A 27,833-nucleotide genomic window follows, 5' to 3' on the forward strand; every position below is an offset into this window, starting at 1 on the left:
TTTCTTCTGCTATTCTTCGAACATAACAGACTGTGTTATCTACTCGTACACCGTTCGATTTATATCTGACGGTTCAAAGTTACATTCTAGATACTCTTTATTAAGTTTGAATAACAGAAGATGGAGCATGTCTTCTGAGAACTTTCAAAAACCCATCTCCAGATCTCTGTAAGTAACTTGAAAGAAAAATAAAAGCAAGCAGCAGCTCCATGCTCAGATGCTCTTGTTACCTTATTTAGATTTCTTGTGTTCTTGCTCTGGCGATAGTTAGTTCTAAGCTCTCCACGGCTGAATCTTGAGGTGTGTTTTCTCAAGAGATCTCCCCAATTTTATTCTTGATTTTCAGCTTTAGTGAATAACTAACATAACATAACCCTAGTTTTAGTTTAAATTTGTACAAGATTAGCTCCATTACTGTATTTTTCTATTTCTTCCTGATTTCATTCTGTTAATTTGAGCGTGTTCAGCCTCAGGTCTTGATAGGAAAAATAAATTAACAGAGATTTAAAGATAGGAGCTTTATTATTGTGTTCCAGGCCTTTAGTCTTGCTTGGTGGATACTGAATTTCACACAGGAATTAATTAATCCAAGCAATTCCCACTTATGCACCAAAATCTTGAAACAATTTCTGGTTTGCTCTTAATCTTTTTTATGAGCAGCTTCATTTTTTCTCGATTTCATGTTTCTGAACATAAAAACTACCTTAGGATAATTACTAATTAGCACCCTTCCAAAGGAAGCAGAGAGTAAATGTGAAACATCCATGCTACAGGCTGAAAAGGAAAAAGAAAACCAAAATTAGTCCTTTTCTGGAACACTGGCTGTTACAAGCTGGTACCATTTATGATATTGCATTTACCAGAAATCTTTCTATAAAGTATCTGCCGAATTTTTTTTTTTTGGGTTTTCTTGTGAGTAGTGCCTTTTGTAATCCTTTTCACCAGCAATCCTTTTCATATTTGAATGTTGGCCATTCTTTTTCAGATCTTGAAACTTCACTTCAAAAGGAAACCCTGATGGGCCGGAGTCTCAGCCCCTTGCTCCGTCAAGAGCTTGCTAATCTTGACAAGGATACTGACAGCCGTCAGTCAGCCATGAAAGCCCTAACATCATATGCCAAACACCTTGACACCAATAACATACCCCAATTCCTTGCTGAGGTCTCTGACAAGCAGGTCCCAACAACCACCCCTTCAGGTGAGTTCACCATCTCCCTTTACGAGGTACTTGCTCGTGTCCATGGCAAGAACATAGTTCCACAAATTGAGAACATCATGTGTACCATCATGTGCACTCTCTCCTCTAGTGGAGGTTCCTTCCCTCTCCACCAAGCTTGCTCAAAAGTAGTACCAGCAGTTGCCCGGTATGGTATGGACTCATCCACACCTGATGAGGAAAAAACAAGGATCATAGGCTCACTTTGCAAGCCCTTGTGTGATTCTCTGATGGGCCCACAAGAGAGCAGTGCATCGGGATCTGCGCTGTGCCTGAAAGCTCTTATTGAATCGAATAATTGGAAGTTTGCCTCCAGTGAGATGGTCAATGAGGTGTGCTTGAAAGTTGCTGGTGCTTTGCATGAAAAATCAACTCAGTCAAATGCCCACATGGGTCTGGTGATGGCTTTGGTGAAGCATAACGGGTTGACAGCAGAAGCCTATGCCCGGTCTCTGGTTCGGTCTGGGCTGCGGATCCTGGAAGATGAATCCAATAGAAGTTCACAGAAGAGGTTGTCGGCGATTCAAATGATAAACTTTTTGATGAAGTTTGTTGATCCTAGAAGCATACAATCTGAGCTTGAAAAAGTAGTTGAAATTATGGAGCGGTGTCAGAATGACCGCATGCCATTTGTTCGTGGCGCAGCCTTTGAGGCATCCCAGACTGCTAAAAGTATCTCGGGCCAGAAAGGGTCGAGGCATGAAGTTGGTTTGAGCCCGATTTCAAATGCAAGCTTCAAGGGCAAAAACAAGAGCCCATCTAGGAGCCCAATTTTAACAGGTCCGGTCAAAAAGGTTAGTGAGTTCACCTCTCCTGAGTCTCAAGTTGTGGAATCTTCTATAAAGTACGATGGATCATTTGATTCACCCATTTCATCAGTCGGTCAGTGTTCTACGAATTTTGGGTATAACAAGAGGAGCAGTAGGAGGTTATGGAGTATAGAGAACAGTAGTGAGAATAGTAGTGTAGATGTGTCCCTAAAGGATGGATTGTTTCTCAGGGGATGCTTATCAAATGTCCCTGGTGAAAATGAGAAATTCAGGAATAAAGACTTGATGCAAAGTGAAACGGATCAGACAACATCTTTCTCTGGTTTTACAATGATTTGCCCAAAAAGCAGTGCAGTGGTTGAGAATACCCCTAGCCCTCAGGTGCATTTTATTGTCTTTCTTGTTTTAAAATAGCTTCTATGATTTGTTTATGTAAGTGTATATAATATTTTTGATTAAATACCCTAACTAAAGTTCATTAGATCTTAACCAGCATTGGTGATGATTTTTAATTCTTTACTAAGCCTCCACCCTGGTACTTGGGGTGTTGTACTGACATGTTCCGTATGAGTACCAAATGGTCCTGCTACATTGGAACCCTTGTCAACCATTACAATATCAAATGCTGAATCGATCTGGAACTGTATGTTCCTTTGTAGTTTTCCAGATTGCTTTCTTTCCTGTTTTCAATTGAATGGAGCTCTAACTCATAATTGATAAAATCCTATTTATGCCAGAGGCAGGCATGGAATGAGATGGATGAAATCAAGATATATTCGACTCCTAGGAAGCTGTTTCATTCGCTCCAGACTTCCAGCGAAACAAGCCCGAATTGTGCAAGTACAAACATAGCTTCAAATGGAGATATTCAATCCGGGAACTTGGATGGCAAAGCTGAAGAGAGAAAGGAGTCTGAAAATTCAGTAATAACTAGCAGCAAAGAATCTGAAGATGACCTAGATGGAAATGAATCCGTGTTTTCTACCAATGATGTCACTGAAAAAAATGCACAGCAAGTGTCTGGTGATTCTGACAAGGGAGAAAACAGTATTGCAGAGAATGTGACAGTTGTCAACGATGTGAAACGGAGAAAAAGTTCGAAAGGATTGTTTGGTTTTGCGTTAAGTGTGATTATGTTCTTTATTGCAGTCGTCATTCTGTGGGTGTCGTTTGAGGATGACAGCTATGTTGTACCTGGTGGTTTGGTACCGACATGAAAACTTGGTACCAAAAATGTAGCTCTCAGTTAATGTAGATTAAAATTTGTATTTGGTTGTGGGCCTTGTTAAAAGAGAAAAGGTCAATATTGTGTTGATTGACGGTGATTTGGTTTTCTTTAGTAGTTGTTTAGCATGTGGAATACTTCTAATTAAGTAGAATTTTTTTATTAAGCTGTTTTTCCTGGTGAAAAGCTAGACCACTGGTTGGTCAGTTTCCAATTTTCAGTAAAAAGCTACTGGTTAATTAGTCTCAATGTCTAACTTGAGATTCTTTGAGTAAACATATTTTACGGGGCTGTTCAACCTTACTGCATTCAAACCAAGCGCTTTATATGAGTTTAAATATGAGTAATTCTGTGCTAATTAGATTAAAATAATTATATTTGGTTGGAGCTCGATAAAATAAGTTCAAAAAAAGGGAAAATTGTAACATGTTGTTTTATTAATTGAGGGATTCACATATGGTGTAAACTACTCTCGAAGTGAAGTAACTTTGAATTTACTCCATCTTTCTCCGTCAAATATACTTCTTGTTTGGATGAATAGAGGATTTAATCCACCACTTCACAATCAAACATGACCCAAGAGATTAAGCTCCTTAAAGCTTAATCCGCTTTAGTTTCCTTAGCCATTTAATCTTATTGAACAATAGTTTCTTAGCGCGGATTAAGATCACCTCCTTGAGCAAATATTTGCTCAGATCTTAATCCTCTGTCTATACCTTAAGATACCTCTAACATTTCCTTTAGTTTCCTTAACTTTTACCAACGGATTAAAATTATCGAAGATCAGTACGCTAACGCTCCTTAAGCTCTTATTGTGGTAGTGTTCGACAACCTTAGTGCTCTAAGGTGTCTTAAGCTCACCGAACGAGTACTCCTTTATCAAGCTTAATACCATCTCCTTAGTGCACCTTTTGCCTACCTTTATTAACCTTGCTCAAGTTTTTAAGTCATCGATTCACGTTACTTAAAGCATTTTTCCAAGCTTAAAGCTTTCTTAAAAAAGTTACTTTTAACTTTATTGCCGAACGGGTGCTTCTTAGTGCAATTTAAAATTTAAGCTTCACATGGTTGCCGAACACTACCTACGGTAGTGTTTAGCATACCCTCCTTAAGGTTCCTTAGAGCTCCTTAGAATACTAAGGAATGTTAAAACTTGCCAAACGCTTGTTTCTTTGTAAAACTTAAAACCACTTTCTTAACCCTCATTTTGCCTACATTTTTAAGCTTGCTCAAAGTTCCAAGGAGTCATTCTATATGACTTCTTAAGAAAGCTAAGCATTCACTTTTTTAACTTTTTTAATCCTACCCAACATGCCGAACACCCTCTTAATTCTTTAATTTTAATCTCTTGTTACTTAACAACTCCATAATAAGCATAGAAATATCCACAAACTTCATATTTTTCTTACAAGAAGCAAAGAAACAAAACAAACCCAAATCGAACCAGATAAAGTTTGAACTCACTAATAACGAGTTGTGCCAGAATCATGCACGCTAGTTACAAGAATTTTCAATCCAATCTAACATGAACTACGAGCTACAAGTTCTTTTAGTTTTCTTCGTTATTTTGCGATGCTATGCAACTTGTTGCTTCATTAATCTAAAAGGATGTTGTACCTACTCCAATATCAAGCTCTGCATTTTCAGATAAGCATCTGCGATATTTACTTCAACAAGAAAAAGGATAATTCATTCAGTTCACATATAAAAAATATTAAGCGTCAACTGCATTTTGAAGAACTCGTGGTGCTGTACACAAATTCTCGTACTTTCCTGAAGACTTCTCATACAGCACAGCAATACCAATCCAAATCATGCTTAATTCAAAATTTTGAACAACAAACCTCCTAATCTCAGCACTAAGCTCCTGGTGGGGAAGTGGATAACAACTTCCCTTGTCCTATTACGTATACACACAATAGGCTAACTGCATTACAGAAAATGCTAAGGCTACCACAAACTTAGATTAAATAAAATTCTCATAATACATCAAGTATCAAGAAAACACAAGTCAGCTCAGATACCGACAAAATTTCAAAACAAAAACCCAAGATGCACTACTACATAAATTCAACCCCCCCTCAACAACACGAAAATGCAACACGACCTGTGGGAAAACTAATCCTCATCCATGCCAGCACCAGCAGGACGATCTCCTCTCCTTGGGCCACCAGCTGGCTTTGCCATTATAATCTGCATCACAGAATATTAACAACATCAAAATAAAAGAAAATAATGTGTATATCAACAAAAATGCCATTTCCATCCAAGAGGAAAATTTCTGACCTGGTCAACACGCAGTACAGTGCATGCAGCATCAGCAGCATATTTGAGAGCAAAGTATCTATTCAATGGAACAAAATAAAAAATTTCACTTTAATCATAATATCTTGTGGTAGGGATACAACTTCAATGTTCAATGTTCAAACTTTAAACAAAATCGTATGACATTACATTCCTCCCAACTTTTGGATGATATTATCATAATTGTAACAACAATATAAAGAGGTAGGGAGACTGTCCTTGCTTTTTATCTAGCATGTTATGTTTTCTTCACAGTTCTCTTTGGGGAACAAAACAAAATAACTTAACATTAACTCGGAATACAGTACTCACTTGGTGACATAGAGGTCCCAGATTTTCAATTCTGCAACATCATTGCAAACCCCATTCTCCAAGTCAATTCCAACTTTAGCTCTGTCAGCAGCATGCTCAGCATATAATGACGAAATTATTTCCATGGCATTGAGCCCCGCATTTTCAGCTAGGGTTCTTGGGATCATTTCGAAGCTTTCTGAGAATTTTGCAATAGCATACTGGTCCAATCTGAAACAAGAATAAAGAAAAATGAAACATAAAGAAAAGTGAGGACAACCACATAGATTTCTCCACTTAAATACATTACAATTATATTTATGTACGCGAACAATAATAATGCGTTAGTAGGCAATAATGTGTTTTAAATCTGTTAATAGTTTGAGATATGGAGGACAACCACATTATATTTTGCAATAAAAAGAATTTTGCCCTTCAATTATATATCCGAGCTAACAAAGAGATCACATACCCAGTCTCCTTCAGTGAGAACTCCTTCAGCCTCTTCGCCAATTCAATTTCAGTGGCAGCAGCACCAGGAACTATGCGGCTGTCCCGGCACATAGCCTGATAAAAAGAAGAAGAAAAATGACATATTAGAAGAAATATTCAATGACACAAAAAAAGAAACAAAACAAAAGCAAACAGGTAGAAAAAAAGGACATCAATGAGAGCAAAACTCAGGAAGCAGAAAAAGACCTTGTATGTATTGACACCATCATCAACTGCTCTCTCGAGATCATCCAATATACTGTCGGTGCTACCTCGCAAAACCACTGTTGCGACGGAGTTCCCACCTTCTTCATTCTTTACAACAGTAACCTGACAAAATAATAAAAATGTAAATACAAACGAAAAGAAAAGAAATAACATAGCTCAGAATTTTTCTATTAAACAACAATTAAAAAAAATTATCTTACACGGGCACCGCCTATTTCTTCAACTGAAACAGAATCAGCATAGCCCAATTCATCAGGATTTGGTTGACTGAGCTTCAGCTGTTTCAATTTCAATTCATGTTAAAAAAATATTAACACTTAACAAAGGGGAAAGGTATTACACGTGAGGCTTATTACCAGAGCTACAGCACCGGTTGTGCGGCAAAATCTCCTCAATTCGAATTTTGAGCTAATCTTCAAAACCATGAGTCTGCAAATATAACACATTTAAACAAAATTCATCCACCAGAACAAAGCCGGGGTTTTAACTTCATAATTGGAATAGCAGTATCTCAATGAAAAAATGCAAATAGAGAACTTAAAAGCCAGTTTGTCTGATCGACCATGGTTATGACTAATCATAAATGTAATATCTTCAAAATATCTTCACGTCTGCACCTTTAGTCGAAATGTACTTTCATAAAATATACAAGATCACTCTACTAGAGTCCTATCTGGCTTTTATTGATTCTGCTTGCTTGGAATTGAGCTCCATGTGCTTATTTCCTTCCTATATGCTATAATTCAACTTTCTACATACCACCTTGAATGTAAAGATTAAGAATCCTATTTGTTTAGTTTAGACTGTTAAAGAAGATGCACAAAAATCAAGAACCTCATTTTAAGCATGAACATCAAATTAACACCAATAATAAAGCCTCACTTGTAACGCTCACAGAAATGCAATGCCATATCACCAACCGCAGCTCCACTGACAATCACCTTGGCACCAGAATCAGCAACTGCTTTAATGAGCTCCTCTACTTTCGCTTCCTCAGTCTTGGCATAGTTCTCTAGCTGCTCAGCAGAGTGAATAAGAACCGTTCCCTTTGTTTCAGTTGCTGATGTATCGACACCTCCAACAAACACAGCAACCTAATAAAAAATAAGAATTCAAAATTATTCATGCTAGCGAGGCATGTGAATCCATGTAACGAATAATGAGTCAAAGACAGATGACTACTAACTACTGTTAAACATGAGATGTTTCAATAACAATAGTGTAATATATCTAACAACACCTAGAAACAGATCAAAAGGTGTAAACATGCTTAAATTTTAAGAAAAGCAAATGGTTCCAAGCATTCAAGAATTAGTCATGTACAAAATATACTATTTTAAGAATAGTACAAAGGAACTGGTCCCATGCTATCAAGTAATCAAGAATTAGTGTAATAATCATATTTTTCAATATAGAGCTTTAGCTTTTATAAAATGTAAACAAATGAAATACACCAAGTACACCCTCATTAAACAAATAAAAATAAGGGTACAAATATTACATTACCTTTGTCTTTTCAGCCCTCTTGATGCTACCAACAGCATCATTTTTCAAAACCATACCACGAACCACTGTGGAATTGTGCAAACCACCACCAAGCAGCTTTGCAACCCGTACATTATCAACATTAAAGTTTGCAGGATTTTTTGGGCAAACTTGTATACATGCCTGGTAAATGAAATAGCAGGTCAGCCCGCAATTCAACAAAAATAAAAGGGGCTATTTAGTGTATGATAGAAAAATTAAGCAGAAAAAAAATGATTCATACAAGTACCTAAAGACTAATTTTTGTCAAAAAATGCCAAAATTAAGGAGAATAAGAGGTAGTTTGGATACTGTTGCGAATCAATAAGAAGAATCTAAAGGTGATGTTTCATTATACTACATGGTAATGTAAGATTTTTATGTTGTATCATTGTATAAAAGACAATTTGAGTTCATTACGCTTAATTTGTCTAAATATAAGAAATGACAGCAGTTTTAATATTGGGGTGCCATACATCAGCAATAAGAGGGCATAAAAGATCCTCTTGACCAAACTGCTTGCTCGCAACAGCAGCTCTCATGCGCAAGACAACTTCATCTTTGTTTTTGACATCCATTGACTCAGATCCCTTCTCCACCAACTCATCTAAGACTTCAATTGCCTGCTCAATTTCAGGAAAGACAATTAAATACAGGGGTAAGAAGTCGGCCATACAAGACTGAGCGTGTCAGTACAGTACAATTGCAGTACCTGTTCAACATCCATACCGTGATAAGATATGGTGCAGTACAGTACAACAGTGTCATATAATTTAATTATTTCAAAGGATAATATTGAAACTGAACAACAGGGAAAGAAGCAAATGGAAGGCAATCTTTCCCTTTATTTTCCACCATATAAAACTATAAAGGCTTGAGAACTATCTTTAAGGTAGCATGGCTCAAGTGCTTAGATTTTTTTTCCACTTATTTTCTCTCTCACAGTAAGCTCACAAAATGGTCAACAAAGTTCCTTGATAAAAACTCAAAAGCAAGTATTAGCAAAAATGTTCCGAAAAGAATTCTCAGAAAAATTTGTATACAAATGTAGAGCACCTTATTGATGGATTTGTTGTAGCCACTAATAATCTCACTTGGATGGAGACCCATCCGAATAAGCTCCTCGGCCTTCTCAAGTAGTTCACCGGCAAAAGATATAGTGAGATTGGCACCATCACCAATCTCCTCCTGCTGAGCTTTGCTGGCTAAAACCAAGATTTTAGCAGCCGGGTGTTGCACCTCTAGTTCGTTTACTATTGTGGCAGCATCATTGGTCACAAAGAGCTTGTCAAGGTGGTTTATCACCATCTTATTCATCCCTACATGTCATGACATTTATGAGAAGAACTTCCAAAATTGTCCATTCTCTGACAATGTTCTCGATGTGACAAAATACAGTCATTATGAAAATGTTATAGTACATAGAGGTCACTGTCAAAAATCATATAACAATTGCTAGGTTATTCTTCTGTTAATGACCATTGTTAGGCTATTCTTCTGTTGGGAGAATGAAACAGTAGGCTGGCTGAGTGTAAAGGTGTGTGGAGAGCAAAATGTAAATGTCTCATTGACAATATTGGCAATTCGATCTCAGGTCTAGGAACCATAACCTTAACTTTACTGATATGCATTAGTAACTGTTTTATTTCCCAAAACTTGGGCTTCTCAAAGAAGTTTGAGGCAATGCAGGAAAGGTTTTGTACGCATTTAAAAAAAAAAAAATACAATATGTACATTGTTGCCGAAATGTCTAATTAACACATACACTCAAGTTGTGCATTGATTCCCTTTCTGTAGTGTGTTTTTCACTAACTAGAAGAAAGCTAGAAAATGATGATCTACCGTTCAATAAAATTAAAAAAACGAACTACGCGCTTGATCATGAAACGAAATGTTAGCATCATCCAAACCACCGCATCAGAATCAAACATTATAAGAGGGAACTCTTTTAAGTTCATACTCACCATTAGGTCCAAGAGAAGTGCGAGTAATCGCACTAAGCTCCTTACATGCATCAATGTTCTTCACAACAGCCTCGTCAAGTCCAGAAAGGTGTTTGTGCCCCTCTTTGAGCATCGATTGGATCCCGTACGGTTGCATCTGAAACCCCATCTTGCTCTTATCGAACTTGATACAATGAGTAATGAGATCGACAATAAAAAGAGAGAAACAATTTTAAATCACAGGATCTCAAAGCGCGAGTGGAGAAAGCGAGAGAGAGAGAGAGAGAGAGGAAAGCCGGTAAACCCTAGAGAAGGAGCGAAGAAAGAAAAACCTAGAACTTTCGAATCGGAGCTCAATTTAGGTCCATTAACCCGTAAAAAAAAGCTCGTCCGGCCCATTATTTACTTGGGCTGAAACTTCACAGGCCTTTTTATTTGGGCCTCTATGTTGAGTGCAAAATTGGCATCAAAGTCGCATGAACACATGCTTAGTAACATCTACTATTTAACTTTTTATTTTTCTTTTTAATTACCTGTATAAACAAAATAGCATAAGAAATAGATTTTAGTAAACATTAAAATAACTAAAATTTAGATCAAGTCATGCTTAAATAATCTCTCTTTTAGAACACTATATCCGTTTTTGTAGACCGGCTAGCCCGATTCGAATAGTCTATGCACAGAGGAAGGCCAATAACCCGAAGAACAAAGACACAAGTGTGACAATTGGCATTAATGCAGATTGAACCGATCCGGATTTGGTGCCATGATCAGACGGTGATTTAGAATGAGAGCCAGATGGACCATCAGCAGAGTCAGGCCCTGGAGCAGGTGCCGGTGCCATTGGAGGTGGCGGAAGAGCAAGTTGCACATTAAATTTGCATGACCCAGTAGAAGGATCTTTGGTTGTCAATGTTGCAAGACCGTCGAAATGACAACTTGCATTTTGCTGATTGAAATTTTGAAAGTAGCTGTTAAATGCGTATGATGCCTGGCCGAGGTCGTCCAGGCTAATGCAGCTCGATCCATTGCCGAGTGCAGTGCAGTCGGCATTTTGGCAAGCATAATCTGTGTTTTCTACCAGAGCAGTCTTATTTGTGACACTAGGATTTACTACACACCATTGCTTTGCCAAGTACTTGACATCTTTTGCCCCAACAAGCGTGTTCTGGCCTCCTTTCCCGGTGATATCCAAATCAAACTTGGGTTGGCCATCGTAGGAAAAGATGCCCCAGTGGCGCTCGAAATCACCTGGCAAGATGCTCTTACCCTCTTCATCAATCAAACTAAAGAGGTATACATTCATCTGGTCATTAGGCCTGAGCGGTGTGCCTTTTTTCGCTGCAAGGTGCTTCACCAATCCTTTGTAAAACTTTTGCGCAAGCGTCACATTTGCATTACTATCACCGTCAGTTGGCCAGCCGATCTCTCCTACGATTATCGGCATGTCCTTGTAACCAGCATTATCTAAGACCGAGGCCAATGTGTCATAATTTGCATCGAGAACATTTGTGTAGGCAGCGCCTTTGTCCATTAGAGGGTTGGAGTTTCCGTCAAAGAAGGCATAGTCTACTGGGAACTTTCCCTTGCCATAGTAGAGACTGAGGAACGGGTAGATGTTGACAGTGAATGGCGCGCTATTGTTGTGGTAGAACGCAACGATCTGGTCCATCAGATCAGCAATGTCATCACGCCAGACACCTGAATAGATATCGTGCGTTCAATTTAATTCAACATTTAAAATGAATATTGCATTTGTTTTTGCATATTTTAAAAGTTCATCAGATTTTAATAATACCAGCTGAAGGAACTGGATTGTCGTCAGGAGAGTCGTAGACATCAGCATTGATTGGGATGGTTGCCTTGATGTGGTTGTAGTTTGCGGCATTGAGGGCATTTTGAATATTTTTCAATGCAGGGAAGGTGACATTGTCGAACGTGCCATTGTAGTCTTTCAGGAACGGCTCATTACCAACAGCAACATAACTGGAGCAGACAATACATGAACCAGTTTTTCAGAATTCTAGATGATACTTTTGATACATATAAGCAGAGAAAAGTGCAAAACATATGGTTTGTGCAAAAATATACATCATCATTAGTTAATTTCAATGAACTGCCAACAAAAATATACTCCATAAATGGCTTAACCTAATTTCATTTATTCTTTAGGTCCATTTATTTACATTTTCAGAAGACTATTTATACTGGTCATAACCTTAAGAGATGAATTCAAATCATTTTGCAAAAAAAGAAAAGTATGTAATGTTTATATGTCATTATTCCAAAAAAATTATCAGGAAAAGAATCCCTGTTTATGCCACTATATCTCCTAGTAAAAAAATTAACCGTGTGTAAATTATACTCTTCTTATTTTTAGTATGTTGGAGATATATTTATGCTCTATAAGGAGGTAAATTGTCACATTAATATGCTCTCTTTCAGGATATAAGAAATAATTACCGAGTTAATTAATTACTTACGCAATGTTAACCCCTCCTTTGAGGTCGAGATAACGAGTCAAGTTCACCTTGACCCACTCCTTGGCTGAATCTAAGCTGCCCATCTCAGCCAACTGGCCATTTGTCAGAGTGACCATGACCTCGATGTCCGTGCCTGCCAGAGCCGTCAAAATTTCATGGTCGACATCAAAAAGCTTGAGCTTCTTTATGCCGTTGTCTTTCAGCAACTGAACCATCGTCTTCGTAGGCAATGGATGGAACGTCACCGTGCCCCAATTGACCCCCAATCCAGCAACAGCACTCAAACCTGAGCTGTCAGTAGATGCAGCTGGGCCCGCAGCAGCTGCTGCTGGCGCTGCGGCAGTTAGGTTTCCGGCAGCTACATCTCTAGCACCGCATGACACTGAAAGGCCCAAAATGAGTAGGATGATATTCACCAAAACCTTGACATCCTCCATATTTTTATTTATCTAGCACATGAAAAAATGCACAATTAGTTAAATAGGTTTCAAAAGAGGAGCTCAATCTAGTTATTCAGCTTTAAAATTTTGGAAAGAAAGATGGAGAAAAGGAGAGATGAATAATATATGATAACTCAACTAAAGAAGTTTCTTTTAAAAAATTTCCTTCTCCGTCTTCCCTATAATCAATCGAAACAAAGGGAAACGAAAAGGAAAAAGGAAATGTACTGATATCAACTGACAATAATAGATATAAATAGGTAGTTTAGTTAGAATCTGAATCTTTTGTGCTGTTGGTTGTTAGGTTAAATTTGGAAAAATAGAGGTGGAAAAAATGTGGTGATGAGAAGTACGCTTTTGCGGTCATAACAGAAACGGTAACTCACGTTGACAAATTGGTTGGTTTGGAGAAACTAGGACTATTTCTTGTTCTGAAAGTATACTGGCTTTTCCTGTTGTAGAATGTATACAGCATGATACATGCTGGTATATTATTAGTAGGAACCAGACATTTTTAGGTTATTTGGATGTTTTACAAATCAATATTCTCAATAGACAACTTTGTTTTGCCTCTTTTCTGTCAAGCTCAGGTAGGAAAAGTTAAGTAAAATTGTTTGGTCCATTATATATGTACCAGTGCCAAGTTGGCACTGAATCCAGCTGATGTATCCATATTACGGATCGAGCCGTACTATGGATCCATATCTCTATTTTCAAAATTGAAATAGTCGATATGAACTGTTAAACAGGATCTCCGTATGAAAATGTATTAGGAGACCAAATTTTACATTTTTTTTTTCAGATGGTCCAGAATATTTAGATCAATAATTTTCTATCTATCTAAAAAACTAGTAAAAAAAATTATACATAATATAGAATTTGGTCTCCAAGTACGTTTTCAAATGTAGATCATGTTTGATTGTTCGGATCAACTATTTGAATTTTGAAAATAGGAATATGAATCCATAGTGCGGGTCGATCCGTAATATGTATATTCCCATAGCCTCACTATTTGTTTCTAAATTAATAGGTCATAAAATTCTTATTACATAAGTTGCATTGAATAGGGAAAACTGAAACCCCCATTGATTGTGCCTAGATTTAAAAATAGCTAGAAGAGAATATCTAAATTTTTTTGAAAGGCACTCTGATCAATGTAATAAACATGTACATCTTATCTAGTTTGTATATTAAAACAAGAAATTAATATTTTAATTCAGAAGTAATATGATCATGCAACCAATTTCTCCTTTCAATTTGTTAATTAATGGTGATCAAATAACCTACCTAATTTTATTGAGTGCTAAGTTTATACAAATTACTTAATTTGTATGTGCTAAAGTTTATGTGATGTACATGATATATATCTTCCGAAGAAAAAAAATGCAAATAATAATATTAGACTATTAGCACCACAAAATATCACACAAATTTGTCTATATATAGTATATCACCAAGATTTATCTATAGTATTTTTTATTTTTTTTTGTAATGCATGGAGAAAAATAAATGTTGAATCACTAAAAATGTGTCCTGTAAATTGTAATTATTGGGTGGCATTGGCAAGCTGGCGATAAAATCTTCAGGCAATTATTATCAAACCCCTAATTAAATTTTTATCATATTTATGCATTCAAGGGACATATTGCCAAAAAAGATTTCTTGCCAAATTTTTGCATAAATTCAAGATAATTATCAATTTATTCTTTAAATTTACGATTATGAATATTATATTTAATGCTAGTTACACTAGTGGAGAATGTACAATTAGTGTCGCCTCAAAAAACCGGCACTAATACTTTAGTATCGGTCGATTACAAAAAGCCGACACTAATACAATTAGTGTCGGTTTTTTATAAACAATCGACACTAATACTTAGTTATTAGTGTCGGCTGTTTATAAATAGCCGACACTAATACGTTAGTGTCAGCTCTTTATAAACAGCCGACACTAATAGTTAAGTATTAGTGTTGGTTCTTTTGAAACAGCCGATACTAAATATTAGTATCAGCTATTTGAGAAGATATTTTAAAAGGGGAATACAATAGTAAACAATAGTAAAATTTATATTTTTAAATAGTTGATTTTATTTGAGAAGAATCACTTCCAATAAGCAATAAATTAATTAATTAATAATGGCAAAGAAAAGAAGAAGCACTAAATTAGCAAATTAAGCTTAAATTAACCCAACTAATTTTAAAGGATGCATTGAAATAAATAGATGAAGATAATACAAACACAGAGATAGAGTAGGGGAAAGATAGAAAGAACATTTTTTAAACCATTATTGATCATAGCTAATAAATCCCTGATTTAAAGTTTGCTATCAAATCCAAAATCTGATGAGTTGATTGAGTTTCAACATGCTCCACCCCATAAATCACCTCTTTAATATTTATAGCAATTCTGCACAGATCCTCTGCCACATTGTATTTTCCCATTTTTATCATCATCTTAGCCCTAGTTTCCAAAATAACAGCACGTAATGTGACGATATCACGATGAATTGACGGCTCAGATTCGATAACAGATTGGCTTTTCCCAGTACTGAATACAGACTTGTTCTTCCTTATGGCCTCAGCCTCATTTAAAAGAGAGTTCTCTAATGATTCCAGCCTTCGGGTGGCGACCCGTAAAATCTCCATAACAGCACTGCACAATGATAGTTCATTGAGGCTATATGTGACAAGAGGAATTACTAACCGTTTTATGAAGATTAACATATCATGTGGACCCAAATCAATCGATACCGGGTGGTACTGGTACAATCCAAACTTGAGTACCAGGAAACATGCTGCCCAGGCATGATCACTGCATACTGGTAAAAACCCTTCATTGATAATTGCCTCAACAAACCAGCTACCTGGCTGTACATTACTTCTCTTTCGCGCGTACAGTTTGAAAATGTCATGGAAATATACAAGTCCAGGACGGGTCCCGCTCCTCGCAATCCCGAGCCTCATGAGCATAGACAACACTAATTCTGCTTCCTTGCCTTCTGCATTCAATGCTCCCATACATGGTTTAAATGATAATAACATGCTGTCACGCAATTTTTTCCAGATATTCGAGCTGGAATTCCAACTGTCACCCCATGTCGCATATGCTAGCATACCGACTGGTATCGGAGATGGTCCGAACCAAGTGCTCACCTCAACCATTTTCAATGCCACATTATTATTTTTTGTGCTTTTGTAAAATTTGTTACAGAGAGAAAAACACACGTCAAGGAGTTGAACGAGAAAAGGGTTGTACTGGAAAACGGGGTCCTCTTTCGGGGTATATGAAATCTCCGAAAGCATTGCATTGTCTAGTAACTCTAAGAGGGTTTGTGCATCAATTGTGAGGTGTGATAAGATCGCACGAACAAGCACGAGCCCGAATGGAAGCTGCCTAAGTTTCTCTTGTATGATCTCTAAAGCAGCATCATCTTCATTTCTTAGGTCTAGAGAACTCTCTCCTTTTATGAAAACCATGGCCTCATGAAAAGATGGATATGGAAGCTTAAATTGCATGATGTTAAGAACTTTCGGCAAACGGGTGGAGATTAACACATGGGTCTGGCTAGTGAAACCGGGAAGAAGATCTGATATCGGTCTCCCATCCCAAAAATCCTTCTCCATCTCTAGATTATCAATCACTATTAGGTATGGTATATCTCTTGTGAACTCTTTACACACTTTACGGATCGCTTCCTCTTCAATATTATTGCTAACACCAGACCCGTTGTCTATACCGGCTTCGATACCTAGTGGACCTGACAGCTTCATGTAATTCTCCCTCAAAAACCTTGCCTCACCACCAACCCAGAAGACAGCCTTGTACCTCTGCATGTGCCGGTATGCAAATTCGAGCAAGAGCTCTGTTTTACCGATACCAGTTTCTCCGGTTACACAAACAATACCTCTTCCGGTAATGTTACGACTCATAATTTCTTCTTGTTCTTCATTTGTCAAGGGCATCTTCCCCTTTCCTTTTTCTAAACCAGTAAACTTTTCTTTATGATCACACCCTTCAACGTAACCGAAGAGAAGAAACTCTAGTTGCCGCAATTCTTGTTTGCGACAGATAAAGTTGTTGTTGCGAGAAAACGGTAACTCATGCAAGTCCGATTCGAACCATTTTTGGATTGATTCAATAATGTTTCTTTTGCCCAATCTTTTTCCTATAAAAGCTACTGTGTTCAATATACAATCCCTCAAATTATTAGGGTTAGCTTTGAACTCCATATCAACTCTAGACAAACCATCCACAGCTTCTATCCAGTCTTCCTCTCTCCCTCCATAATCCATCCAAAGCTCGCCACCAAACCGGCTCCACAAACCCCCTTTTCTTTGAATTACATCAAGGGAAACACAATCATCCCTTGTCAGACCCACAAAAATCGGCACGAGCTTTTTATTTCGGGAAAAAAAAAGCATCTCCTCCGTACCAAAAGCACTTGATAAGGTTTGAATTGTGACCACCACAATACCAACCGGTGCTACATCCATAGCCTCTCTAGCGGCATAGTGAGAGATCGCATCCTTGTTCCTGTTTCGATCGACGGTGAAAACTGAAACGCCAAGCATTTCTAGCTCAGCCGTTAGCCATTTCACGAGACGACGGCTAATAGGTGGACCTAGCCTGTTGTGACCAATGTAAACGTCGCAGGATCGAGCCCGTGCCAGTGGGGTCGGCACGTCATGGCTTGGCGAATCTGATTCAATTGGTGTGGATTGGATAGGTTGTTCAATATTGAAATTCATGGAGGAAGAGTTGGTGGGTGTGAAATAATGAGGAGAGGAAGAAAAGGAATGATCCATGAATTTCCTAATGGGAGAAGGAAATTTAGGGTTTTAAAGGAAGGAGATTATAAGGAAGGAATGATTATATAGCAGAGAATTTTGGAATGAAATATATAGAAACAAGTGCAAGTGGTGTTGCCATTTAAGAGGAGAGAGAGAGAGAGAGAGAGAGAGAGATGCTTTATATATATATATATAGCGGGAAGGTCTTTTATTGCACAAACTATGTATTCGATGTTTGAAGCTTCCGTAGTACAGTAGTAATGAAGAAGAAGAAGTAAATAAATAAATAATTTGAAGCCTTAAATGAAGTCCACGATACTTCATCTCCAGTTCTTCCTAACTGGAGATGAGGGGATTTTTGGCTCAAGGCATAATAGCCTGCTGATTTCTTCTCTTGCACAGTTGCACTGGAGACAACACCCTAGACAGTAAAATTCAACAATAACACAAGACGCTCTGATAGAAACTTGTGAAATGCGTGTTTATCTTTTTGTACTGAATCCTTAGCGATTCAGTGTGTTCTTTTTTTCTTTTCTTTTTTTTTAAACATTAGTTGTACAAGTTTCTGCAAGTAATTGAAACTAGGAAACAAATCTGCTGTTATTCTTGAGGAATAACAGGAACCTGCAATTCCAATCCCATCCGTTGATGTTATTGAGATTTGCGCACAAAAAAGCTTTTTTTTTAGATTCGCGCTTAAAAATATGTGAACGGATGGGATTGCCGGATTGGAATCGCAGTTCCTGTCATTCCTCGATAATAACAGCAGATTTATTTCCTGGAAACTATGGGAATTTGAAATATCCGAATTCGTATCCTCTGCATTAACTCAAAAAGGAATCTTTTGAGTTAATGCATCTGGACCGTCCGATCAGATTTATAATTCGTGCGAATTAAATCCGCACTAATATTAAAGACCACCTGTTTTAGGCGAGGGCTGGATGGGCTCCGTTTAGAATCGGACGGGCAATATGTATTCACTCAAAAGATGCTCTTTAGAGTCAATGCAGACGATGCGGACTCGAAATATCCATGCTGAGCTGGCATAATCATTACGTACCTCTTTCAGTTATAAAAAAATTTAATTCTTATATGTTGAGGACACGTGAATAATACGCATCTTTCATAGTGGATCAAGCATCGAATCACAAAATGAAAAATGTTGAGGGTAAAACTGTAGAAACTAAATACTTCATCACCAAGTAATATACATCTCCATTTGTAATGCTTTTCTAATTGTTTACATTATTCTTTTGTTATGCTAATCTCTCAAGCCTAACATGTAAAATATGGTTAGAAAACATTTGTTATATAAACTTATAATATAATTCAAAAGTGATAAGTCAAAGTAATTAATTAGTATATATTTTGTAAATCATCATTTAATACAACCAGACAAAATTATTGATAAGCTTCATGTCATATTTTAAAGTCCAAATGGACGTTATTTTTAAGGGGGATTTCATATATACCACTCGAAAACTATAAAATTACGTAATTTTCCTTTAAATTCTATAATAACATATTTACTATTCTAAATTCTAATTAATTAATTGATTAATATGTGAGTTATTTGAATTTGGGATGGTAAAAACGGTATTATAGAATTTGGAGAAGAAAATACGCAAATTCATAGTTTTTGAGTGGTGTACATGAAATTCTCCCATTTAGCAAAACAATGAGCTAAATTGTTGGTATTGATGGAATATAGTGCAAAAATTAATATCAACTGCAAGAAGACAAATCATTATTTCATTTTTAATTTGTTATGTTTTAAAGCAAATTGGACGTGCCAAATAAATTAGAAAGAGGCTTGCTAATTTTTATGACTCCATATTTAAACCCGCCTATATATATATATATTTTTTTTAAATTCAAATTCTTGTAAGAATGTTTCTGAAAAATCTCACTATTGTCATCATTACTCTTCACATAAGTACGTTACAAGAATTGACACTAGTCACATTACTTTGTTTATAGGTCTATCATTAAACAATATAAAAAAAGAGTAAAAAAAAATATTTACAAGCCAATAGCCTTCAAAAAAAAAAATTACAAGTAAATTAGAAAGAGGCTTGCACATCCCGGTGCGTTTGGATAAAACAAAGAATAGTTCGAAATAACAGTTAATCTGACATTTCTAAGGAATAGCGGAATAGCAGCTAACCCGAGCTATTCCTTTGTTAAGAATAGCATTTTTTTTTCATCCAAACGTGTTGAATTGAGAATAGCTCGTCATGAATAGTAACTATTCATGAGTTAGCGCTATTCCTGTGTCACCCAAACTCAGCAGCAAGAATTGACACTAGTCGCATTACTTTGTTTATAGGTCTATCATTAAACAATATAAAAAAAAATATTTACAAGCGCCTTAAAATAAATTACAAGTTAAATATTGAGAATTAAAGATATTAAATAAATAAGACCAATTGGTTGACATATCTAGGAGGGCGTAGTGATCATTTCTTTAGGAAAAAAAATATTCTTGTAGCTGACCGCTGTGTTTCTGGACGGGCGTAGTGATCATTTCTTTAGGAAAAAAAATATTATTGTAGCTGACCGCTCCGTTCCTTGACGGTTTGGTCAAAAAAAAAAAAGAAGTTGATCGCCCCAACGCGGGACAATTTCGTAGAAAAAGCTGACCGCTCCACGTTTGGGCGGTCAGGGCATTTAAAAAAAAAATCAGAGAACAGATTTGATATTTTCTTTATTTTTTAGGGTATTAATAAAAATATAGGCTTTAGAAACAAGCAAAATCTTTTTCAATCAAAATAATCATAAACACAATTATATGTTCCGTTTCATATAATTATTATATAGCACTAATATAACAAAAGTTGGTCAAAGTCGTCAGTTTCTTTTTTTGAAAAAAAAAATGAGGTTTCATTTATTTTATTTTTAAAGAAAAAAAGGGAGTCAAAGTCACTAATTAGTATATAATTTGAAGGTCATCTATCATTAAGGCAAGTCAAATTCATTAATTAGTACATGATGCATAAATTATTATAAAATGCGAGACGGAAAATTACAACTAACTTTTTTGGGATTTCAAAGCAAATTAGACATGCCAATTTAATTAGAAAGAGGTTTGCAAACATTTTTTTTCTCACTCTCTCGTGCAAGATTTGTGTGGTAATTACTTTCAAATTCTTATATTAGTACGCTATTAATTTTACAAAAGATCTCATATTGCAATTATTCTGAAATTTTTATTAATATTCAAAAAAATATATAAAATTTAACATCCTGCACCCAAATTTGAGAAATGCAAAATTTATTCTTCAGATCTAGACTTCTTTTCGGAAAATTATTCTCCATATCTAGAGACGTCTCGATTAACGCGGATCCGGAGAATAATTCTCCGGATTTGAATTTCTGGAGAATAATTCTCCCGATTTGGGTTTTTAATTAAAATAAAAAATGTTATGATTTTTTTTATTAAAATATTATAAATATTTTTAATATTTCTTTGAAAATAGATAGTTGAATTTATTAGAAAGACAGCAACAAATAACCTGGATCAACATTTTTCAGACCGGATTTTTTAGGGTTGTAAGAAAAACTAAAATATTTCTTTGCGTGTTAATGAAAAAAAATAAAAATATTTTGAATCTGAGTTATTGATTTCGATTTAAAAGTTACTTCTGAGTAAATTAAGAAAATATTCTGATCCTTCTAGTACATTCAAATTGTAAAATACTTTATCTATTTTCGAAAAAAATGACATTTATCAGAGGAAATGTTTTGATATCAACTTTTTTTTCAAAATAGATGCAGTATTTTAGAATTTTAATATACTAGAAAAACTTATATTTTCTTTGTTTACTTAGAAGTGACTTTTGAACCGGGATCAATAACTCATATCCAAAAAAAAAAATTTCCAGTAACACAGAAAAAAATTTAATATTTCTTACAGCCGCAAAAAATCCGACCTGAAAATGATGATTTAGGTTATTTGTCGCAGTCTTTTTAATAAATCAAATTATATAGTATTATATCTATTTTTAAAGAAATATAAAAAATATTTCTAATATTTCTAATATTTCAATACAAAAAATAAATAAATCATAACATTTTCTATTTAATTAAAAAACACAAAGGAATTTCAAATCCGGAGAATAATTATTTGGAAAGAGACCTTCTGATCTGGAGAATAATTTTCTAAAAAAAAGTGCTGAATTCGGAGAATTATTCTCCGGATTGTGCAGACTTTGAATTTTCCCAAATTTGGGTGCAAAATGTTAAATTATATATATATATATATATATGGGATGGGCCTACTGGAGTAAAATGAGTTGGTGCTCCACGCTGCCATATTTTTATTTTGAAAATCCAAACGACCGATCTGAACCGTTAGATGTGATCTCCATATTGAAATGTGCTTGGAGACCAAATTTTACATTTTTTGGAATATTTTTTACTATTTATTAAGCATTTTTTAAATTGCTGATCTGATAGTCCAGAAAATTTTATTGTTTTTACTATTCACAGCAAAACAGAAATTTTAAAAAATGCTTAATAAATAGTAAAAAAAATTCCAAAAAATATAAAATTTGGTCTCCAAGCACATTTCAATATGGAGATCGCATCTAACAGTTCGGATCGGTCGTTTGAATTTTCAAAATGAAAATACTACAAACGCGTTTTACTCCATAAGCCCATCCCATATATATATATATATTTTATAATAAAATTTTTGGGTAATTATTACTACTCAGTCTTCACATAAGAACATCCAAATTTATGGACCTAGAACTAGAATAAAACTCTAATCGGCCGAAGCATGTTTATAGATTTGCCATTTGTTAAGAAGTCAAGGATTAATATTTACCAAGTTAAAGATTGGGAGTTAAATAAATTAAGATTGATATTTAAAGGAGGCAGTTAGAAGTCAATATTTTCTATAGAGACGGGCTGAAACCTATAAACTACAAAATCATATCATTCTTCCTATTCAAATTAATTCATACTGATTCTCTTTAAAGCTTGCTCCAGAAAGAATTACGCAATAGAACGGAAAGAGGGCGGAGGTGAGCAGAGGCGTGATGAGATATTGTTGCATTTGGTTACATTCGAAGGATTTCACCTTATGTATGTATAATAGGTTGAAGACAGTACTGATTTGGAGCATTTTTTGTCGATAAAACCATCTTCAATCGCCCTCACATGCGCCTTTATTAATTAATAATTCTAAAACATATATTTAGGCCACAATGGAACTTAATTTAAAGACCACAATGGAACTGTAGACTTTTTAATTTTGGCCTGACAAGCGACACACTGTATCACTATCATCAGAGGCGAAAGACATGAATGAAATGAAATAAAGAGATTTGCTTGAAAATGCTACTTCAGATGAGTAGCTTTCTGGACCCCAGATGAAATTGGACTAATAAAGACTGATTCATTCGACACAAGATAGCAAGTAATTTCACAACTTTTTCCTCCTCCATTCCCAACAACAAATTCACAACTCAAAAATAGTTTACCAAAAACAATTTTTCCTTCCAAATGAATACATTTAATTCTTTCCACTGCCTTGTGAAAATTTTCTAAAACAGAATCTCAGGATGCAACTTAAAAAAGAAAAATAAAGCATTAAAGAAGAATAAATACTATATTAAAGGCAAAATGATGGGCTACTCAGGAGATGCATAAATACACACATCGAAACCTCAGAGTACAATACTGCTAATTTCTCACAGTACAATCTAATTCTCTCCAACTGAAACATGCTTACTCATAAGTATGGGAAAAACGGGTATGCGAATTTGAATATCTAGACTCTGAATACCTGGGCTTGTGTTGATTCCACTGGTTGTTTGTTCTGGGAGACGAATGTCCCTGCCAGTGTCGCTTCTCTGAAGAATAAGGGGTCGAATAATCCCTTTCATAGCCAGAATTTCCATAGCTCCTGTCCTTCTGGCCAAAGATTTTGGGCTTGAACTTCTTTGATGAAGAAGATGATGGATAGTCATCTCGAACATCTAGCAACCCGCCTTGTCTTCGTGATTTTGGAGGGGTACTAGTACTTCCTTTTTTGTCATACTGCATGCCTTTTCTTTTCATACCCATCTTTCCTTCAGGTGCTGATCTAAACCCAAATTTCTCTTCTCTTTCTTGCACCTTTGATTTCTTGCTTTTTGGAGTTATTCCTAGTACAGATCTGACAATAGACTGTAAAGAAAAGTTTTTTACATATCAGAAAATATTTCAGGAGTAAAATTTAACAGCTTATAGTCTCTCTTCTCTTCAATTGCAATGTGTAAGGGGTGGTAAAGGAAATAAAAAAATTTCTATAATAAGTTACCCCATTAGTAATTCTGCAGCCACGAGCAAAATGTCCTTCACCGCCACACTTGTAGCATAAGATTGAAGTTACAACTGTACCAGTTTCTCGTCTAGGCTTTGCACATCCCTATTATAAAAAAAAAATCCAAACAACATAATTTTAAATACATGGGTAAAGAAGATGACTAAAACAGAATTAAGTACAAAATTAGAATTCAGCAGCAACGCACAGCTCCAGTGTGACCCAATTCTGCACAATTGTAACATGAGACAACTTTTGTAGAACTGTCCGACACAACTGCACAGCAAAGATGTCCTTCCTTTTTGCAGACATAGCATTGAATCTCCTGTAGAAGTCCATTTTTAGAAACAACTTTAAATATGTCCACATATTTCTAGTTGATGCCGCCAAAAAAAAAATAATATTCATTCAGGTGCCAATATTTAAATTTAGTACCCTAAACTTTTTCGATCTTAGCAAAATTCTTCATGTTAATTTCACTAAACTAGAATATCAATAAACAATTAATAAAAATTCTTCTTTAGTTTGAATTTATTTTAAGGGAACCAAAGAAAAACAGTAACTTACTGGAGTTGTAGGCATAAGTGTCAATACTTTATTAAGACTATGGCTGGATGGTCACAGTAATTTAATGGTATGATGCATGTCACAAGTATCTAAAAATTAGATACAAACATGAAAGTTATTTGCTAATCACCATCCCCCTAGAAGTTAGGGATAAAACATTTGAATTTGACAGTGATGTTTACTATTGAAGGAATAAAACAACAATCAAACTTGTGGTATTTTCATTACAAGGCACAAGGTAGTTGAGGAACTATGCCATTACAACATAATTTTATAATAACAATAACAGGTGTTGCAATTGTGGTCATTAGTAGTTTGGTACTGAGAAACTACCTTCATATCATCAGGTGGATAGTGGCTTGCGCACGAAAACATATCATGACCCACCTCACAGCACTTTAGACAAACCTTTGAATTCTCAGATGCATTTTTGTTCTTTTCTGGGCATTCTTTTGCCTTGTGACCATTTTTTTTGCAAGTATAGCAGTATTGACCCTGCCAATGGACGTTAGATATTATCACAGATTAGACCAAGAAAAATAGAATGACTAATCTCAAAAGATAGGAATAACGCAAATCCAAAAATATATCTGATTTTTCTATTAATAGGCAAAAAAAAATAAGGGAAACTATAGGCACAATCAAACAGAATTTTGAAAAATAGTCCCGAGCTAGCAAGGATGAAATTTCATCGAGCATGGGACACTGGCGTTGCGAGTCCCATAAAATTGAAGTGATTCAGACATAACAACAAGTCAACAATAGAGGTGGAAATTGTTTATGGGAAACTGGCAGTCCCAACATCCTGCCTATTTCTTAATTCCTCCATGGACATGGCTAGCAAACAAATTCGCTGAATTCTCTTACCTATCAGTAAAACAACTGGAAAATATATTGATCCCTTGCGTCCTTAACTTTTCTTCACTGAGGCCATCATAAGAAAATTACTTTTACAGTGCATTCAATTGAGTCATCATAACAAATATTAGGGGGGCTAGCTGAACTGAAACCTGATGTTACAGGTTTGCTAGTTCTTTCTTTGAGGCAATTTTTAGCCTTTTGGTGGTCCTTGGACTTAATATTATAGTTAGAACTGAAGCTAAATAAAGCAAATGTAAGAAAATTCAAAGATCACATAACAGATATACTGACCTGAGTGCAATCTTTGCCGAAGTGGCCAAACTGGCCACAGCGAAAGCATGGCTTCTTCTTCTTTTCGGCAAGGCAGTTAGCTGCCATGTGGCCTTCTTCACCACAGTTGAAGCACATCCCCAAGAGTCTCTCCCCTGGATCAAAGTATCTTGCTCCACGCTGTTAATAGGAGTGAACGCAATTAGTTTATTTGAAACTTCTTGACTGGTACTTCTAAGATTTTGTTGGTGGCCTTGAGTTACTTTGGCTGTAACTTAATGTCTGCGCCTTCGACCAAGGCTAGTACCTTGTGTCTATCACTTCAATTAAACTCCAAAAAACTTAGAAGACAAAATATCTGACAAAGAGAAAGCAAAAGAGATTGGCTGCTGCTTCTCCAGTACACTAGGCAAATTTAAGAGAAATGGTGTATGTATTGATGGCAAACCAATCCAGCAAGTAATTCAAAGAGAAATAACATATCATACTTACAAGAAGCTTCCGAAGGATCTTGTTATCTGGTGCTTCATCTCCATCTGTAAAAACAGGTTCTTTGGTGCCAGGAGGTTCTGCGTCTGTTAAGCCAACCTGAGACCAGAAAAAAAAAAAAAAATGAGAAGGCTTTTGTTTGTTGATTTGTCAGAGAAAAATAATGGAAATGGTCTTCTCTATAGGTCTCTCTAAAGCATATATGGTGTAAAATAATATCAAGTTAGATCCAGTAACACATCATTATCGATCGACTGATGCCAACAAAAAAAAGGTGGCCTTTCAAACAAGGATTGAATGTTAAAAATCAAAGAAGTAATTACAGGAGAAAGGATAGGCCATGGCCGTACTTACGAAAGAATTGCATACTTCAGGGGCTGCAGTTGTAGGTTCTGCTTCTGATTTGTCAGCCTGTGGCTGAAAATCAAGGTAAAGATACTTAGCTTGCTTTCCTTTATTCATGGTTTGTTTTAAACTAAATTCTTACAAAAAAAAAAAGTTTCAACACTGAGGCACTGAGCATATTTAACCTCCCCTTGCACTTTTTCTTTGATGATAATCTTTGCATGTAAAAAAGCCATCTTAATGTTGTCCTGATTGTTTCCATTAATTAATTAAAGAACACTGAGTAATGCACATGAAAAAGAAAAAGAACACCGTGACCATTTTACTCTCAAATTACACACAACTTTGACCTAACTTGTTGAACTATTGAATCCGCACAACTATCAAGTCAAACAAATTGATCTGTAATGGTAATTTCTGAGAAAGCATTTTTATGTCAGTATACATTTGAGTTCTGAAAATTCCAAAAAAATCAATAAATATCATTACATTACAGTTTTAGAAAAAGCGTGATATTGTCTGCATCATATATGAAGTTTGCTATTATAAATATATAAAGAAACTGATTAATTTGATATGCAGTTTACAACTCGATAAATGCTAAGAAACTGATTAATTTAAATAATTAGCTCCTAATTTCCAAACGAAGACGGTAACTTATTTAGATCCAGAGCAATTGGGGTTTAGCCGTTGGAACCCATAATTGAAGACATTTAACCCTAAAAATTTTTACCTTTCCGCAATTTCTCCAATTCAACCCTTGAAAAGTTATTGACATAGAGATAAAGCTTGAACAGTAAAGCACACGCAACTTACAGTTTCGCTTTCAACAGCATCTCTCTCCTTCTTCTTCTTTTTTGACCGCTTCTTCTTCCTACTCTCTTCGCCGCCAGTTTTATCTGCTTCGTCCGATGAGATATTTACCAAAGAACCCTCGACACTCTTTCTCTTCGCCTTCGCCTTCGACTTCGACTTCGCCTTCCCCTTGCTTTGGTTGGCCTTCTCTATAACAGCTAACGATAGGTCTTCGTTCGCCTTCTCGTCGTCGCTGCTAGTCAACACTACCACCGTCTGTGCCCTGTGGGCCTCGTCGGAAGGGTCGGATTTAGCCTTGGGACGCGACCTCGGTGCCATGGAGAAGGGGCCACAATGATGCAGGAAGAGAGAGAGAGAGAGAGAGAGAGAGAGAGAGAGGTAAACCCTAGAAATTAGGGTACCGGTAGGTTTAGGTTTTTCGACGGTGGGAAGGGAAGGCGGACAGATTTCCCAGTGGAAAACGGG

At 36.0% G+C, this 27,833-nt stretch overlaps 5 protein-coding genes across 8 annotated transcripts; 1 reads left to right on the forward strand and 4 right to left on the reverse strand.

Annotated features, from left to right (window-relative positions):
* Positions 1–986: 986 nt before the first annotated feature.
* LOC144566916 (protein SINE1-like) lies at positions 987–3,391 on the forward strand. The gene is made up of 2 exons (XM_078316959.1): positions 987–2,367; positions 2,724–3,391. The coding sequence occupies exons 1-2, from the start codon at positions 1,018–1,020 to the stop codon at positions 3,201–3,203; spliced, it is 1,830 nt and encodes a 609-aa protein (XP_078173085.1). The 5' UTR covers positions 987–1,017; the 3' UTR covers positions 3,204–3,391.
* Positions 3,392–5,013: 1,622 nt separating this feature from the next.
* Positions 5,014–10,345, reverse strand: LOC144566829 (TCP-1/cpn60 chaperonin family protein). The gene is made up of 12 exons (XM_078316858.1): positions 10,015–10,345; positions 9,107–9,369; positions 8,527–8,673; positions 8,033–8,194; positions 7,409–7,620; positions 6,883–6,955; positions 6,727–6,804; positions 6,506–6,628; positions 6,279–6,373; positions 5,828–6,037; positions 5,498–5,555; positions 5,014–5,404 (listed from the first exon to the last, which is right to left on the reverse strand). Exons 1-12 carry the CDS (start codon positions 10,160–10,162, stop codon positions 5,330–5,332), a joined length of 1,644 nt encoding a protein of 547 aa, XP_078172984.1. The 5' UTR covers positions 10,163–10,345; the 3' UTR covers positions 5,014–5,329.
* Positions 10,346–10,511: 166 nt separating this feature from the next.
* Positions 10,512–13,099, reverse strand: LOC144566482 (glucan endo-1,3-beta-glucosidase 8-like). The gene is made up of 4 exons (XM_078316513.1): positions 13,056–13,099; positions 12,477–12,925; positions 11,792–11,979; positions 10,512–11,694 (listed from the first exon to the last, which is right to left on the reverse strand). Exons 2-4 carry the CDS (start codon positions 12,911–12,913, stop codon positions 10,667–10,669), a joined length of 1,653 nt encoding a protein of 550 aa, XP_078172639.1. The 5' UTR covers positions 12,914–12,925; positions 13,056–13,099; the 3' UTR covers positions 10,512–10,666.
* A 2,115-nt stretch (positions 13,100–15,214) lies between these two features.
* On the reverse strand, positions 15,215–17,722 carry LOC144566009 (uncharacterized). The gene has a single exon (XM_078315869.1). The coding sequence runs from the start codon at positions 17,720–17,722 to the stop codon at positions 15,215–15,217; it is 2,508 nt and encodes an 835-aa protein (XP_078171995.1).
* A 5,469-nt stretch (positions 17,723–23,191) lies between these two features.
* LOC144566493 (uncharacterized) lies at positions 23,192–27,786 on the reverse strand. Of its 4 annotated transcripts, none has more exons than XM_078316524.1 (8): positions 27,369–27,780; positions 26,562–26,624; positions 26,211–26,306; positions 25,740–25,898; positions 24,921–25,082; positions 24,229–24,345; positions 24,018–24,125; positions 23,195–23,884 (listed from the first exon to the last, which is right to left on the reverse strand). In XM_078316524.1, exons 1-8 carry the CDS (start codon positions 27,684–27,686, stop codon positions 23,444–23,446), a joined length of 1,464 nt encoding a protein of 487 aa, XP_078172650.1. In that variant the 5' UTR covers positions 27,687–27,780; the 3' UTR covers positions 23,195–23,443. The 4 variants fall into 4 exon arrangements, with proteins under 4 accessions (XP_078172652.1, XP_078172651.1, XP_078172650.1 ...); XM_078316527.1 differs by lacking the exon at positions 27,369–27,780 and adding an exon at positions 27,286–27,345 and having other exon boundaries at positions 23,198–23,884; XM_078316526.1 differs by lacking the exon at positions 24,229–24,345 and having other exon boundaries at positions 23,192–23,884; positions 27,369–27,786.
* Between the last annotated feature and the right edge of the window lie 47 nt (positions 27,787–27,833).

Source organism: Carex rostrata, chromosome 15, assembly GCF_964058835.1.
Source record: "Carex rostrata chromosome 15, lpCarRost1.2, whole genome shotgun sequence".
Lineage (NCBI taxonomy): Eukaryota > Viridiplantae > Streptophyta > Magnoliopsida > Poales > Cyperaceae > Carex > Carex rostrata.